Below are 18,194 nucleotides of genomic sequence, written 5' to 3'. Positions count from 1 at the left end.
GATCTATATAATTGTTAGGATTTTGGTTGTTATATGGGTAGTTAGATGAATTCTGGGTGTTGAAATGGTGATTGTTGTGATCCATTTCAAAACAAAAGCTAATAGAAAGATAGTAAGATGGTGAGAGAGATAATAAGAGAGTGAAAAAACTTGGTTTTTTTTTCTGTGTCCAAATCAAACGAACCAAGTCTCTATTTGTATAAAAAAATTTTCCAGAAATTTTTTTTTTGATGAAATAATTGAGTTCAAAAGATAAGGGAAAACGAAATCCGGAGCCACCAACCAGAGTCAGACACGTGGCAAGGTAGGAGAAAAAAGCAGTTTCTCTCTCCTGAGACAAGGCGCGTCACGCGCTTTGTCTGCGCGTGTAATGCACGCGCCTAACGGTGGCCACTAGCCTCGCGCCACGTGGCACACCGTAGCTCCCTCAACATTGTTGACAATCCTCAACATTTCTCCCCTCCCTCTCTCCTCCACATCACTCTCAACATCCTTCAACAACCATTGCACCATCTAAACAACTCTCAACAAAAAATTTCAACATCCATTGCACTTGGTCTAAGGTGTCCACTAGGGTGGGTAACTTTGTTTTTTGGTCTACCGGTGGACCAAAGGGCAAATTTGGTTTTTCTCTCTCTTTTTATTTTACTTTTCCCCCAAATCATTTTCTCCCTCCTACCCTCTCACTCATTCCTACAACCATCTTCTACATTCTTCCCAAACCCAGAAAAAGACAACCCCACCACCGAGCAACTACAACGCACATCCACAACAACCCCCACCACCCCAACAATTCAACAAATCTAATACATAACCCCAGGAAAATCATGTAAATAACCCACATCCAGCAAGAACTCCTTCTCTCTCGACCCACATCATCACTTCATTTGTCGGAGGTGGTGGTGGCGAGGTCACAATGGCGGCGCGAATGACGGCACGGTGTCGCCCATCTCTCTGACGGTGGTCTCTTATCCTCAACTCGCATCCTTGCACCCTCCGACGACCTACTCCCTGTGCGTCCAGATCGAGCTCTTCACCTTCATTTCTGATTCGAGCTTCCGCCAGCGCTGGTTCCGGCAACGGAGCTTTTGCGTTTTCAGTTGCACGTGCCGTGATGTTCTTCGACGCGTTTGTTCGTCCGGAGACCATGCTGAGCATCGGTCGGCGCGAGATGCGCGGGTTCGATCTGGCTTGCTTCCTCTTCTCTTCGATCTGGGTTTCTTCTTCATCCCTTCGATATGGCTGCGAGAGAGAACGAAGCAGATCGGGATCTGGTTTCGGATCTTCGATCTGGTTTTGGATCTGGAACGATAATGGTTTTTTCCCGTTTTTGATTTGAAGCAGGTTGTTAACTTTTCATTTTTTCTGAAATTCGTATGAAGAAGATGAAGATGATAAGGTTTGAGAAGAAAATTAGAGATTTGGAATTAGGAATTAGAGCATTAGGATTGTTATTGGGCCTTGTTATCGATTTGGGATTGAAATACTAAGAGAAAAAAAGCGTTAAAAAGAAAAAAAAATGAAGAAAGTAAGAGATGATAATTGTGAGTAGCAGAAAGAATGAACAAACGAAGGAGACAATTATTGATTTGGGATTGAGAATTAGAGATTTTGAAACTGTTAATCATAGATTTGATTTTTCGCCATGTCTTGTAAATATACCATAACCATTTCAGCAATGGTGTCTCTGATTCGAAGTCCTGCACGTAGCTCAGTGCTTGGGTGCTATCAGATTGAGGTAGAGATTTTGAACGATGAAGAACTAATGAGAAGGGAGAAGATGGGTCTGTTTACACTTTTACCCTTTTATCATCCATCAAATCCTAGCCATTCAAATAAAGAATATAAATCCAACAGTGTTAAAGCTTGGTCCACCGGTGGACCAAAAAACAAAGTTGCCCACCCTAGTAGGCACCCCTATATAATACAATGTTTTTTCTTGAAATCTCGTACAATACAATGTTAGTACCAAACAATATATCAATTCATAAAATATATCGTATAAGCTTATACTAGTATGCATAATACGACGTAGCAAACGAAACCTTACCATGACGAACAATATGATAAAAGACAGAATTGCATTATCTTATTCTACTGACACAATTAACAACACATTATAATCACCAAACTGGGCCTAAAGTGAGTGAGTCATATTAAAAGGTGAAGTAAATTAATAGTGATTACATATTTTAAAAAGTCAATAAAACAACTCAATAAATAGCGGCGATAACTTATTTAGAAAATCCTAATCAATAACTTAAAAAAAAACCTAACCCTTCCTTCCTCCTCCATCTTCCACCTCACGAGTGTGAATCAATGGAGTATTTATCTATCATATTCCTATATGTTCAGTCATTCTTCTTCTCCTTCCTTGCTCTCCCTCTCCCGGCTTTATTTTTCAACTTCAAAAGAAAAAACAACCACCACCACCACCACCACACACCCAATCCATCCACGGCGGCGACACCAGACTGGTCTCAACTCCCGGCGGAGCTCCTCCGTCTAATCTCAGAACGCATCGACACTCCACTCCACCTCCTCCGCTTCCGATCCGTCTGTTCCATCTGGCGCTCTTCCGCACCCCCTGTCATCCCCCTCCACCATTACCCCTTCGATTTCTCAACGCTCCCTGATCACGACGCCTTCACCTTCTCCCTAACCAAACGCACCGTCGTCCTCATCACCCCACCACCACCGCACCACCAAACCCTAACCCCATGGTTGGTCAAAATCGGCCAAGACCTATATGGCCGGAACCGCCTCTGGCACCCACTCTATCGGAACCCACACTTCGCAATCCATGAAAAGCGTGTGCTCGATTTGTACAACCTCTCTGCTTTACCAATCGGGAACGAGTTCGACCTTCGCCAATCCCCTCCCAACGGCTCCCTCTACATGGAAAAGGTAGTGGCGGTTCAGGGGAAGCATGGGGTTTCCGTGTTGCTCACGATTCACATATCCGGTAAGCTGGCGCTGTTTCGCAGCGGCGACGAGTGCTGGAGGATTATTCCAGACATGCCCACGCCCTATGATGATGTTTGCGTCTTCAATGGCCGGCATTTCGCGGTGGATGGCACCGGTAGGACGGTCAGGGTGCGGTCAGATTTTGAATTGGAGGTAGTTGCTGAGGCGGTGTTTGGCGGGGATAGGAAGTTCTTGGTGGAGAGTGAGGGAGAGCTGTTGCTGGTGGACAAACATATGTCCTCTAATTGTGGTGGAGACGCGGAGGAGGATGAGGAAAATGATGATGATGATGATGGTGGTGGCGGGGTTTATAGGGTTGGGTGGGAGAGAGCCGCGAAATTCGACGTGTTTAAGCTTGATGAGAAGGAGAAGAGGTGGGTGGAGGTGACGAGTTTAGGGGACCGGGTTTTGTTCTTGGGGGATTACTGCTGCTTCTCTGCTTCGGCTTCGGATTTGTGTGTTGGTAGGGGGAACTGTGTGGTCTTCAAGGATGATGCACTTGAATGCGAGATAGGTGTTTTTCCTTTGGATGTCGGTCGGGTTTCCCCTCTGTCTAATCATCCCGATTACTCCAGGTTGTTCTTGCCACGTGAGGAGTGTATCGGGTTGCATTGCCATTGACAGACAAGATAGAATGTATGTTACCTTAACAGCTTTCTATTGTGATTTTTTTTTGCAAATATCTCAATATACTGCTTAGTACTATTTTAGTTCAACATTAGGGTTGATATTACTTCATTGTGGATATACGCATTTGCTTAGTTTCATACTATCTATCCCTTTGGATCATAAAAAGTATTTATAGGAAAAAAAAGTGGAAATAGTCTTATTGTCACTGTGAGTCGTGAAAGTAATAACAACTCTGTCTAACCTCTTGAATAGGGGGTGAACAAATTGCGTTTATGACTACTTATAAGCATAAGATTTAATGTGTATATAGACTACTTTGGGCTTGTTTTATTGATTAAAACACTGCAATCAGCTTCACATTGCTATCTTTCCAAGTTCAATGTGGTTGATTTATCTTGAATAAGAATAAGCTATGTACTTCAATTTGATTTTTGGCCTAACCCTTAAGGGTTGTCTCCCAATACTTGAATTCGTATTCCCGTCACCTTAGACACTTCTGCAGTACCTTCAGGAGAAATAGATCATAAAAGGATTTTCATGGATTATTAATAAAAAATGGAATCAAAGGTTCTTCCTCCACAAACTATTGATCATCTTCTTCTTTGCTGTCATTTTTCTAATTGTATTTGGCTACCCTTTGTAGTAATCTAAGTGATACTATACTGGAAATAATTTGACATTTCTATATATGCTATAATTCAGATTTTCTCTATTTTGCTGGTGTGTTAAATAGAATTTTCATACTCATAGAACAATGCGTTTTCTGGATGCTGGCTATTTTATGCACTCTTGGAACTTGCTGTTGTTTGCCATTTGTTCATTACTGTCTAGTCATATGGGTACAACTACGAGAACAGAGCTTTTTATATTAATATTGCTGTTTTCTTTTCCTCCATTTTGCCCCAAGTGAACGATTGCATACCAAAATGTGCTGTTTTGAGGCTGTGGCACTACACTGGGCTGACTTCCCACCTACATTTTCTTTCTTTCTCTGATTCATTTTTTTATTCTCAAAATTACGGAGAGAAACTGCCAGGGGTTTGGAACTTGCGGTAATTTCTCTTAGTTTCTGTATTATGTATCCTGCATAATCTGGCTTAAGAGTACAACACTATTGCTAATTTTGTGTTTGGAGGTAAAGCAAGATCATTGTGCAATCTTCATATGCCAAAGAAGGTATGCTAGGGAAATACTTAAAAAGTTTTGCATGGAGGATTGCAAAAGCACTACAACTCCAATGATCCCAAAGGAAAAAAATTTAGCAAAGATGACAGGGCTGATAAGGTAGATGAGCACCAATTCAGAAGCCTAATTAGTTGTCTAACTCTAATGTATCTCACTGCAACTAGACACACATCATGTTTTAGTAAGTATGCTGTCAATATTTATGCATTGTGCTAGTGAATTTCATTTCCAAGCTGCCAAACGGATTCTAAGATATGTTAAGGGGACTGTAGACTGGCATTAGTACACTCATTTTCAGAATTTTCTGTTTCATGAATTTTCTGACATAGATTGGGGTGGTTTAGTTGATCACTTGAAAAGTACAACAAGTTACTGTTTACGCCTTGGCTCAGGTTTGTTTTCATGGTGTTCAAAGAAGCAAGATGTAGTGGCTCGAAGTACAGCTGAGGCAGAATATGTAGCCAGCTACAACTGTGAGTCAAGCCATTTGGCCAAGAAAAATATTTTGTTTTACACATGGAGCAAAGTGAACAATTTTTATTGACAGTCAAGCTGCAATATCAATTTCAAACAATCTTGTTTTTCATGGCAACACTAAGCATTTTAAGATCAAGTTCTTCTTAAGGAGATGCAAAGAGAAGGATAAATCAAGTTGCTGCGTTGCCAGACTGAAAGTCTCAAAACTAGATTTTAAGCTTTGAGATTCCAACCTCCAAGGCAAGGGAGGAGTGTTGAGAAATTAAGCATGTGCCTTTGGATGATGCTTAGAGTAGATTAGTTTAGTTTGAATGAGTCAACTAAAAATCTTCCACTAATGATTCTTAATTCTGTCCTACATTTGGAGTTCTTAATAATAATTCTGTATATTCTTCTTAGGAAAGTATAATATCTATTTGTAATCATTCTGTATATTCTTCTTGAAAACACTAAACAATATCTATTTGTTCTTTTATTGAATACTTTCTTAATCTTTATTTTGTCTTCTTTCTTTGTGCTTCGTATTTTCTCATTGAAGAGGGTCAACGTCCTCTTCCGCTTCTGAAATGCTTCAAGAAGAGCTTCTTTGAAGGATTTCTGCTTCGATATCGAAGATCTATGTGTACTAAATGATTTTCCAGTGTGTAGATGAACTACTTCAAGAAGAGCTTCTTTGAAAGATTTTTGCTTCGATATCAAAGAACTATGTGTACTAAATGATTTTCCAGTGTGGAGATTCTAGTATACTAAAGACTTCACCCAAAAAATATTTGAAAACTGTAGTTCTTTTGATTGGCTGCATTTTGCTCAAACCATGATGTGCAACCATATGGACTAACATCTGGAGCAACATGGTGGAATTACATATGTTGCTTGTTCAGTCGTTAAAGTCAAGCTTGTTGTGAGGTTGCTAACTGTATGGTGATTCAGAAGTTTTTATCCTATGTTGTGCGTTTTATCTTCTGAAGGCGTGTTTGTTTTAATCTTGGCTGAAGTAACAAGATTGATAGCGTGTGGACCAAGTCTATCTCAAATTCTGTTTTACTTGGTTCTGTTATTTTATCCTGGTAAGATTTGATTCCATGAAGATTCTTTCCAGAAGTGCTGTTGTGGACTCTATGACGTTCGGCCCATTGAAGATCCAAGCCTCACGTGAACGTCTATATAAAGGAGTTTATAAACCCTAGCAAAATAGGGATTCTGAGCGTGATATACTGATCTTAGGGTTTATTATTTGAGTCCTGTTGTGAGTGTTGTACCAACTTAGTGCTTTAGTTCATCAAAGTACTGAGTTGAATTTGTTTTAGTTGAGTTGTAATCTCATCAAACTGTTTTTGATAAACATGTCTTGATCACTGTGGCAGTGATTGTTAGGAGTTAGAGAAAGTTTTCTCATAGCTTAGAGGAGAAGGGCTAAGCTTGATTCACTTGTGTAATAGTGGTGAACATATAAGAGGCTCTATACTAAGGGGGAGTACTTAGGTATAGGAGGGACTTTTATGTGACCTGAGAACTATTATTTGATAGTGAATTGACTCCTGGATTGGTATCCTCCAGACGTAGGTGATGTTCACCGAACTGGGTTAACAACTCCTTGTGTTTTAACTGTTTGTTTATTTTTGATACTCTGATTGTGTTTTGTTGTGCTACACATTGTTGCAACATTGTGTATCACATCTGTCCTAGGTGAATACGAATTTCAAAAACAACTGATTTATTTCATTGATAAACATGAACCTAACTCTTAAAAACTCAATCTTGTAAAGGGAGAAAACATAAAAGCTTCTACAAGAGGATTACACAATCTCACTCTGTCTCCCCAAGCTCTCTGGCTATCTACTCTCTCTTTTCCTTATATAAGAACCAAACCAACCAACTACTTCAAGTCCCTTAAGAAAGCTACTTAGTTTAGTTAATTGCATTTTTTTATACAAAAGCAAAGAAAGAAAAAAAAATTGAAAATCAGGTTAGACCCTCATGAACAAAGTGCCTATGAGGTCGGCTCTCAACAAATCAGTCACGCCATCCACAAGAGCAAGCAAACAGAAGTAGTCGACGCTCCCAGCTTGGCTAAGAAATCCGCCACCACAGCACATCTCAAATACAATCGAATTTTTTACATATTCATAATCAGACTTTCAATTGCGAAAAAAATTAGACTATATTCATAATCAGACTTTCAATTATGAAAAAATAAATCAGTGGCGTGAATGGAGTATGTTGTACATTTTCAGTCATTCTTCGTCTCCTTCCTTGCTCTCCTTCTTCCGGCTTTATTCTTCTCCTTCAAAAGAAAAAACCACCACCACCACACAACCAATCCATCCATGGCGGCGCCACCAGACTGGTCTCAACTCCCGGCGGAGCTCCTCCATCTAATCTCACAACGCCTCAACAGCCCACTCTACCTCCTCCGCTTTCGATCCGTCTGCTCCACCTGGCGCCACTCTTCCGCATCCTCCTTCATCCCCATCCACCATTTCCCCTTCAATTTCCCACCCCTCTCCGATCACGATCACCACGACGCTTCCTCCTTCTCCCTCACCAAACGCACCGTCGTCCTCATCACCCCACCACCACCACCGCACCACCAAACCCAAACCCCATGGTTGGTCAAAATCGGCGAAGACCTATGTGACGGTGACCGAACCCGAACCCGACTCTGGCACCCTCTCTTTCGTGGTCCACACTTCCCCATCTACGCCATGCGCGTGCTCGATTTCTACAACCTCTCCGTCTTACACATCGGGAACGAGTTCAACCTTCACCACTCTCCTCCTTCTCCCTCCGGCCACGACTCTCTCTACATGGAGAAGGTAGTTGCGGCTACCACCTATCAGGGTAAGCAAGAGGTTTTCGTCTTGCTCACGATTCACATCTCCGGCAAGCTCGCCTTATTCCGCAGCGGCGACGAGAGCTGGAGGATCATCCCTGACATGCCCACGCCGTATGATGATGTCTGCGTCTTCAACGGCCGGCACTTCGCGGTGGATGGCACCGGGCGAACCGTTGTGGTTGGATTGGATTCGGCTCTGGATCTGGTTGTTGTCGCCGAGCCGGTGTTCGGCGGGGATAAGAAATTCTTGGTGGAGAGCGAGGGAGAGTTGTTGCTGGTGGATAAACACATGTCCTCTAATTGGTTTTGTGGTGGTGGAGAGGCTGCTGATGATGAGGAGAACGATGGCGACGACGACAATGGTGAAGGGGTTTACAGGGTTGGGTGGGAGAGAGCTGTGAGTTTTGATGTTTATAGGCTTGACCAGAAGGAGAAGAGGTGGGTGGAGGTGACGAGTTTAGGGGACCGGGTTTTGTTCTTGGGGGGTGAATGTGCATTCTCTGCTTCAGCTTCGGATTTACGCGTTTGCAAGGGGAACTGTGTGGTCTTTAAAGATCTTGCTCTGGAATGTGCAATAGGTGTTTTTCCTTTGGATGTTGGTCGGATTTCGCCGCTGTCTAATCATCCCGATTATTCGAGGTTGTTCTGGCCATGCCCGGACTGGATATGGTCGCATTGCCATTGACAGACAGGATACTATGTATGTTACATTGAAACTTTCTTATGTGATTTGTTATGCAAATATCTCCATTTACTGCTTAGCACTGTTTTAGTTCAACATAATGGTTGATGTTACTTCATTGTTGATTTGTACATTTGCTTAGTTTCATACTATCAATCACTTTGGATCATAAGAAGTATTTATAGGGAAAAGTGGAAATAGTCTTACTGTCACTGTGAGTCCTTTAGGTAATAACAACTCTGTCTAACCTCTCTGATAGGGTTGTCCAAATTGCATCTATGATGAGTGATGACTACTTATAAGCATTAGATTTACTGCGTTGATAGACTACTGGTCTTGGGCTTGTTTCATTGATTAAAACACTGTGCAATCAGATTCACATTGCTTTCTTTCCAAGTGCAATGTGGTTGATTTATCTTGAATAAGAACAAGCTATGTACTTAAATTTGATTTTGGCCTAAACCTTAAGATGGAAATAATAGTACTTCCTGCCATCAAGGCTGTTGGTTGTTGAATTTGTATCCCCTTAGAAGTTTCTGGTGTAGCTTCAGGAGAAATAGATCATAAAAAGATTTGCATGGATTATTGATAGAAAATGGAAGCAAAGATTCTTCCTCCACAAACTGTTAACTTCTTCTTTGCTGTCAGTTTTCTAATTGTATTTGGCTACCCTTTGTAGTGATCTTAGCGATACTGGAAATAATTTGACATTTCTATATGCTATAATGTACATTTTCTGTACTAATTGTATTTGGCTACCCTTTGTAGTGATCTTAGTGATACTGGAAATAATTTGACATTTCTATATGCTATAATGTACATTTTCTGCATTTTGCTGGTGTTCTAAATAGAATTTTCATACTCATAGAATAATGTGTTTTCTGGATGCTGGGTATGTTATGCCCTCTTGGAACTTGCTGCTGTTTTTTACCATTTGTTCATTAGTGTCTGGTCATATGGGTCAACTGCAAGTACAGGGCTTTGCTGTTTTTTCGTTTTCTCCATATTGCCCCAAGTGAAAGATTGTAGACCAAAATGTGCTGTTTAGGGACTTGTTGGGATGTTGCAATGACACTATACTGGCCTGACTTCCCCCACCTACATTTTCTTTCTTACTTTCATTTTTTTTTCCAAATTAACGGAGAGAAACTGCCAGGAGTTGGGAACTTGGGGTGACTTCTCTAAGTTGCTGTCTTATGTCTCCAGGATAATCTAGCATTAGAGTACAACGCTATTTCTATAATGGCTTATGCATCTAATGCTGGATCAGATAGAAGCACCAACCTTGATGAATAATATGGCCTCAGTAACCTAAAACCAATAAAAGCAACATGCATGAGTGCTTTGTGTGATATCAATAAAAGCTAAGATCCTTCATGAGTGCATAGGTGCTTTAGTGTAAAATCAATAAAAGCAACATGCATGAGTGCTTAGTGTGATATCAATAAAAGCTAAGATCCTTCACAATCACACTGAAAATAAAAGCTAAGATCCTTGGTAGTGGTTTAAAGACCAATTTGCCTCACTTGCTTAGCTACTGCCTACTGCACATTTTATGAAGATAGATCAGACTGCTGCTTCATTTTGATTGCTGAGCTCAGAATTCAGATTCTGATGTACAATCAAGGTTCATCAGCCTGAACTTTTAGCAAGATATCTTACTCAACTCTCGATCTATGTAAGTCATTTTCTTGAGATATTGAGATTTGTATGCTGAATTGGCTTAATTTTCATATCTAGAATCGTAGATTGCTCTGAGTTTATAAGTTAACTTTCATGTTTGAGTTAACCGCAATCCACATATCAGTAACCACCCTCCTTGTTTCTTCTCTCACTGCCAACTCAATATTCTTCCCGGTTCTGCCTCTATTTTTCCTAATGTAGATTTTTCTGAACTTGGGCTCATGTGACTATAGCATTGGATTTAAGAAAATAGCATTAAGATATTCTTGATCTATACCTCTAAGGTGATCCACGTACATATAGCTTGAATCCGCTGAATTCCTCCACTGTCACTGTTTGCTTCAACCTAAGGTTTATCACAGTTCTGAAATCTGAATCCCTTCCAAATATTGGTTTGCTGTGCTGGGTTCCCACCATTAAAACTAGCTCAAACATTTCCCTCCATCCCCATTATGGCCTACTTTATCCTTCCATCCTCCAATACCCCTTTATCTTATAAGTATCCCCCAAAACAGATGGATTTCTAATCTTCTTCATTGAGGTTTATGAATTATTTTTTCCCATAGAACTTTTGAGGATTTTTTTCGAACTTAAATTTCTGTGAGAAATCTGTGAGGATTAGCAAAGCTTTTTCATTGTTTAGGGCTCCGATCATATTATATTATATATTTAAATTTAATTAGAATGTACTACGGGATATAAAATATATAAAATCAAACAAGATATCAATCATCTATACTAAATATTATGATTTTTTATAATTGATTCCAGTAGTGCTTTGATTTAAACCAAATAATTATATCTTTCATTGTTTTTTTGACTGTCAAAATTGCACTAAAATTTGAGATTATAATGATTGTAAAATAATGCATTAAAAATTTATCTAATCTAAATATCTATATATTATTTCCCCTAATTTTAAAATATTGGTATTGAAATTATCAAAAAAATATTGGTATTGTTTTATTCAATATTCTGCCTGTAAATAAAGCTACTGTCTGTAAGCCTATAAATAAATAGAGTTTTGTGATGTTGATAACAAATCAAACAATAAAAATTTCCAGTTCCTCTTTGATCGCAGCCACTTGACTATGGCTCTCAGCATAAAAAAAATGGCCGAGATTGTTTATATTCTTAGTGCATTGTCTTTCATATTCGGACTTGTAGCTCTTTACACGATGGTAAACAATCAACCCCATAAATTGATATAACTCCTCAAATTCTTAATGTATTGTACTTAATTTTTTTAACAATTTACAGGACTCTAAAACGGTATATGATTCAACATCAGCTACACTGATATATCTTTGTGTAGCTTTTCTTCTTGCTTCAAGTGTGGTTGGATTTCTTTCTTGGTTTTACCCTTACAATGGAATGTCAGTTCCGCTAAAGGTTTTGCTTTTTGACACAATGGGATTGGGCGTGGTTTTCTCTACCGTGTAAGTATTAATATCTTATTTTTTTTATGATTATATAATTTTCCAAGTATCTATCTATATCTAGGCTTCCCTTTCGGAAGCCTTGGCACAATACACCAAATTAATACTTCTTATTGAAATATCTATAAAATTAAAGTTTGATTTGTCCTGCTGGTATTTCCAATTAAATGATTAATACTTTATTTTTTATTTTTTATGTTAGGTTATCAACTTTGTTGTCTGCATGGATATTGTTGTTGTTTCCAACAATTGATTCGGGCCTATTAGGTGGTGTTGTGTTATCCTTTCATTCGGGCCTCCTTTGGTTGGCTACCCTCTCGTTTGTTCACATGGTGAGGGAGGAATATTTTCGTAGAAACAACAACAACAATCGCATTAATGGTGCTGAGATAGCCATATAGCTATAGCTAGGAATTAATATTGAATTTCATTAATTTTTCCTCTTCTTCATGTAGTATTCAAACTGCTGCCTAGGTTTGGAGTACTAATAGACACATTATTATGTTGTTTCTGATTTAATTTGCTGTCATGGATTGGTCGTCAATCTTTGTTTTTATTTTCTTTTGGATTATTAGTAAGCAATGCTCTTTATTTTAATTTCTTGCTTGTCTAAGTTAATTAAATTTCATTCATCTATAAAAATATATTTCGTAAATAAAAAGTCACTTTAATTTAAAATTAAATAAATAATTCTCATAATAAATAAAAAAATGGTGATGAGAGTCTAAGTCTGTGGCGGAGGCAGACTTTCTAGTTGAGGGTGGCCACAATAAAAAATAAAAGCGTTTAATTTTTTTAGCTAAATACTTTTTATCCTAGATGAAAGTTTTAATTTTTTGGTAAACATGTTTTTGGTCTTTATAAAATTCTGAATTATTGATTTTGGTTTATCAATTGTTTTACTTTGAAATACATCCTCAATTTTCATAAATGCACATATTTGACTCCCCGAGACTAAGAGTGACTAAAACCTAAATTCAAAGGTAGAAATTACAACATCGAATAAAGAAAATGTGGTCATTCAAAATTTCTTGAGTTTGAAAGAAGAAATTTTCTTGATTTTTTTGTTTTCTTTTCTGTCCAATCCTTTTTCTTTCCTCCCTCCAAACCAAACAGCCCGTAAGAAGTAAGAGAGTACGTAGACGGAGTTAAAGAGAGTGAAAGTGAAGTGGAGAGTGAGAGTGAGAGCGAATATGAGGTTTTAAATGTTTGGGTGGGAAGAGTGTTAAATTGAATCTCCTTTTCACTGAGCAAGTGCGACTTGCTCATCATTCTCCCACCTATGTTGGGTGGCAAGAGGATAAATCGAGGATCATCACATTAAACTTACATACGTGTCCTTACATTTATAAACCACTCAAACTTATTATTATCATTATTTTCCAACGTGTGAGATTACTCACACTTGATAGTTGATACACAAGAACCTAATCCATCAATGGCAGTCGACTGGTCTCAACTGCCGAAGGAGCTCCTCCATCTGATCGATATCTGAACGCCTCAACAACAGTCCGCTCTACCTCCTCCGCTTCCGATCCGTCTGTTCCACCTAGCGCCGCTCTTCCGCATCCCCATTCATCCCCGCTCAAGCGAGGGCGTGCTGTTGTTAGTGGAAAAGCATATAGTGTCACTGCGGATGAGGATGAGGATAAGGAAGTGCTGGGGTGGTTCTACGTGTATAGGCTTGACGAGAAGGAGAAGATGTGGGTGGAGATGACGAGTTTGGGAAACCGGGTTTTGTTCTTGGGGAATTACTGCTGCTTCTCTGCTTCAGCTTCGGATTTGCGTGTTGGTAGTTATTGAAAGACCAATTTGCCTCACTTTCCTAACTACATTTTATGAAGATAGATCAGATTGCTGCTGCATATTGATTGCTAAGCTCAGAATTCAGATTCTGATGTACATACAAGGTTCATCAGCCTGAACTTTAGTAGACTACACTTGGGCCGGCAATATAGCTTACTCATAACTCGGTCTATGTAAATCATTTTCTTGAGATGTTGAGATTTGTTATTTTGATCACTAGTGAAAGATTCTAGCCATGCTTCAAATTTTGTTGGTAATTTCTGATACCAATTGACAAAACTCTAAGAATATAGAAATAAAATGTGTATTATTGGCAGAAACTTTCCTTACTCCATGCTTGTACTAGTCTATACATGGCGAGTGAATAAGAAGTTGAAGTATAGCTACCAATTTCCAGGTATTCAAGAGACCCTAAATTCCTTTCCAATTCTTAAGACAGACCCCTTAAACTCTCCATGCTATTATGCATACCCTATCATGTCTGACTCCCTAACTAACTTTTGTAACCACTAAGTACTAATTAACTAGTCTGGTTTTATTCAAAACTGCAATCTAGAACTTAACATCTGGTATATAGGAAAGTGTCCTTGGGAGCACTCTTGAAATCTATTCTCAAAAAATGATGCATCAACAACATGGTAAGTGTTTTTTTATCACGAGTAGATGAGCACAAGTGTTCACATATACATTTGGAGATAGAATGATTGGTTTGAGACAAAAAGCTTAGGTTGCTGCTAAAAAAATAACACATGCATATTCACAAACTTGTACTTGTTGATTTACCAATGAATTTGTGTAGTTTTACATGATACTATGTATCTAAGTTAGTTAAAGCTTGGCTTCTTGTTTAGAGCACTGCCTAAAATCCTTTCCAGTTTCCATAATGCCACTCCCACTCGTGTGTCTGCTGTCACCAAACTATTGGACTTAAAACCTGTTTCCTTCTTTGGAGCATTATGATAGAATTTGGGTTGAGTTCATTGAGGACCTTTATGTTTTATGTTTGTTTCTTGACTTCAAATATATTATAAGAAAGTATCAATGTACTGTAAATTCGAATTTGATATTTCAAAAAATTTCATGTCATGGGAGAGTACTCCAGGTCTCACATGGCCTATACTATACGTAGGTGTAGCAAATAGACATCTATATATAATAAAGGCTTAATTGCAACTTTAGTCCCTGACGTTTACTAAAACTACGATTTTAGTCCCTCACCTAATTTAATTACAAGAATAGTCCCTCACGTTCCCTCTTGTTTGCAACGTTAGTCCTTCCGTCCAATTTTTAACAGAGAAGGCTTATGTGGCAACGCACATGCCTCTCATGTGACCAAGAAAAATGATTTAACTGCACTTTTAGGCCCTACTTATACACATTGTGTAGTTTTGGACCTTAAAGTTCAAAAATTGCATACAAATTAATAAAAAAACAATAAAGAAATAGAAAATGATAACTATTCATCTTCTTCAAAAATTCTATTCAAATTAAAATTTATTTTACTATGCCTGATTATGATTTTATAAAATACTTATTTAAATTCTTATTCAGTAATGTTTTGATAACAATCATAATTTTTTCTCTTTCTATCCAATTTAATTAAAATTGAAAGTATTTATATATAATCCTCCATATTTTTTTCCGATATCTTTTATATTAAGTTAAATGTATTGATTAAATATATTTTTATTATTCTATAAAGTATAAACAAATCTATACATATGTTTTTAATTATTTAAAATTAAAATTTATAAATGATGCCTGATTATGATTTACTAAATATGTAATTAAATTTGAAGAATATGAATACTTATCATTTTCTGTTTTTTTTTTGTTTTTATATAAATTTGAATGCAATTTTTCAACTTTAAGGACCAAAACTACATAATGTGTATAAGTCAGGGACCAAAATTGCAATTAAATCATTTTTCTTGGTCACATGAGAGGCACGTGCGTTGCCACATAAGCCTTCTCCGTTAACAATTAGACGGAAGGACTAATGTTGCAAAGAGGAGGGAACGTGAGGGACTATTCTTGTAATTAAATTAGATGAGGGACTAAAATCGTGGTTTTGATAAACGTCAGGGACTAAAGTTGCAATTAAGCCTATAATAAAATGCATAAATCTGATTGTACTCAGAATCTAGATGAATTCAATGTCGGGTTTGCTCCTCAAGTTAACATAGTCGCATGTAAGGTACTCTGCACTCAGAATCTAAACGTGATAGAATCTCTACAACAATACTCATAATAGAAAAGGGTGGAAGACTTCATATTTATTTACTTATACACAAATGGACCTCATATCTGCCGGTTCAAACACCAAAAGCTCCTTTTATTTTATTTTTCTCCAAAATGCTGTATCTCCTTTTGATTCTAACGACAATGCATCAATAAGGAGCATTTAACTTTTTAGTAACAATAAAAAAGACATTCAACTGTTACGGCGTAAAAGACCAAATGATCTGAAACCTATAGAAATAGCTTAAATACCATAAAAAAAATCAATTGAGTAACTGAAAAAGATTATGAAGGAATAAAAACACTTGAATGCGATTTAGTCTTTCAATCCCCAATTAATGGCAAGCAAGTGTTTGGAAAAAAAGAAAGTTAATTTTTTGTGCTTAACTGTTAATGTACACCAAATTGAATTAACACGTAGTGTTAGTTAACCATTTTTATCCAAAAAGTGATTTTTTTTAACTAATTGGACTTTCATATCCACAACACACATTAATTTTAAAATGTAGAGATCGACTCCGCGATAAAGATATAGATTAAAGTCGTTCTTAGAACCTTGGGATAAATGTGATGTTAGAAAGATTTCTTAAATCTTTCATAAATGACGAATTACGATCTCACTCATATATTTATTCACATAAATATAAAATGTGTTTCGTAAGCATTTGGTGCATCTCAAATAACACTTTTACAACAGTGACTAAACTTATTTAATAATTTATTTTAAAGTATATAAGTGCATCTCAAAAGCACCTTCTCGCATTGATATATCAGGTGTTTCTCTGCTTATAAAAAAAAAGGTGTTTCTCAATACATAGTACATCCAAAATCACCATGTATCTCTTTAAATACATCAAGTGCGTCTCAAAAGCACCACCAAAATTAGTTATTTATCTCTTTCAAAAACATCAAGTGCGCCTCAAAAATACTTTATGATAGATACATAAGTGCTTCTCAATAACACCACTAAACTAAATGTCAATGCATCTCAACAAAAATATCAAGTATGTCTCAAAAGCACTTTATTACGGATACATAAGTGCTTCTCAATAAGACCATCAAATTAAATGACAATGTATCTCAACAAAAACATCAAGTGTGCCTCAAAAGCGCTTTATCATAGATACATAAGTGCTTCTCAATAGCACCATCAAATTAAATGGAACTAAAAGCGGTATTATTTATATCAGTAGTGTTTAAAACAAACAGACCACCATTCAAATAACCCTTTCCTACGAATTCCCCAAGGTTAGCAGATCAGCTCCGATACGACGGCGGTTGGTCAGGGATGGTGGCTAGTGCTCAAGATTAGTGGACCCTTTCATACAAGCAACAAGATGAGGTTTTTTTATGGCTTGGAAGAGAGAAAGAGGAAGCAAGACGACGGTGGAGAAGGTCACACTAACAACGCCGACCGCTAAGAAACGATAACCTCGGATGCTAGCCGGCAGTGAGGCGGATTTAGCGAGGAAGGTGTAGAGGGTTTTGAGGTTTCGAAAGATAGAGTGGGAAAGAATGAGGTCCATTTGCGAGGGAAGATGGAATATAATTACAGATAGCGTTGGCCCTGGACGATGCTGACTTTAAATTTTTACTTAGCTTTGGCTTAACCCTCGCTACACTTGGATTCAATAGATTAACTTATCATTTTGTGTCGGCTAAAACCTACCTCAATATGACTTTGAGTCAGCCTCAACACGTCTTAGTGACTAGTGAGCCAAGCCAACTCTCTAAATAGTGTTGACTAAATTGACAAGAACTTTTTGGCCCGAAATGGTACTTTTGCACGATTAGCGTCGAGTTTGCGCCGGTATAATATGTAAATGAATATTTAATTATTTTATCAACGAAATGAATTTCGCAATCATTTTATCCATAAAAATAATTTATCAAACTAGAGATTTTGGAAAGTCAAGGTATTCAACCTGGTCTTCACCAGCATTGCCCGATTTGTATAAAATAAAAGATTGAGTGCTACCCAATTTGACATTTTATTTAATTAATTTTTAGAGTATAAAGGTATATGTAATATTGCATAGGCACACATGTTATGGTGCAAAATCTGGTCTTGTAGTCAATTGGTTGACACATGAAAAATGTTCAGTGCAAAATGTTTGATTGTTGGTAAACAAGCACAAATTCTGGTACCACCCCAATACAGGTTTCTTCCCGGTCTCTACCATCACACTTTGGTTTAATTGCACAATCCGTTCTCAATTGCACAATCCAACTTTTCTATAAATATGAT

At 37.8% G+C, this 18,194-nt stretch overlaps 2 protein-coding genes across 2 annotated transcripts; both read left to right on the top strand.

The window, feature by feature from the left end:
* Positions 1-2,254: 2,254 nt before the first annotated feature.
* LOC130748271 (F-box protein SKIP23-like) lies at positions 2,255-5,756 on the top strand. The gene is made up of 2 exons (XM_057601454.1): positions 2,255-3,603; positions 5,175-5,756. The coding sequence occupies exon 1, from the start codon at positions 2,320-2,322 to the stop codon at positions 3,586-3,588; it is 1,269 nt and encodes a 422-aa protein (XP_057457437.1). The 5' UTR covers positions 2,255-2,319; the 3' UTR covers positions 3,589-3,603; positions 5,175-5,756.
* Positions 5,757-7,291: 1,535 nt separating this feature from the next.
* Positions 7,292-12,443, top strand: LOC130748053 (F-box protein SKIP23-like). The gene is made up of 3 exons (XM_057601140.1): positions 7,292-8,795; positions 11,721-11,899; positions 12,102-12,443. Exon 1 carries the CDS (start codon positions 7,470-7,472, stop codon positions 8,778-8,780), a length of 1,311 nt encoding a protein of 436 aa, XP_057457123.1. The 5' UTR covers positions 7,292-7,469; the 3' UTR covers positions 8,781-8,795; positions 11,721-11,899; positions 12,102-12,443.
* Positions 12,444-18,194: the final 5,751 nt, after the last annotated feature.

The sequence above is a fragment of the Lotus japonicus genome, chromosome 3 (genome assembly GCF_012489685.1).
Source record: "Lotus japonicus ecotype B-129 chromosome 3, LjGifu_v1.2".
Taxonomy (NCBI): domain Eukaryota; kingdom Viridiplantae; phylum Streptophyta; class Magnoliopsida; order Fabales; family Fabaceae; genus Lotus; species Lotus japonicus.
Note: the sequence above shows the minus strand (reverse complement) of the source record. Positions and strands in the feature narration are given on the sequence as shown.

Bases quoted from the DNA above. Each gene is read 5' to 3' on its own strand.
- LOC130748271 (XM_057601454.1), top strand. From the start codon at position 2,320: ATGGAGTATTTATCTATCATATTCCTATATGTTCAGTCATTCTTCTTC.
- LOC130748053 (XM_057601140.1), top strand. From the start codon at position 7,470: ATGGAGTATGTTGTACATTTTCAGTCATTCTTCGTCTCCTTCCTTGCT.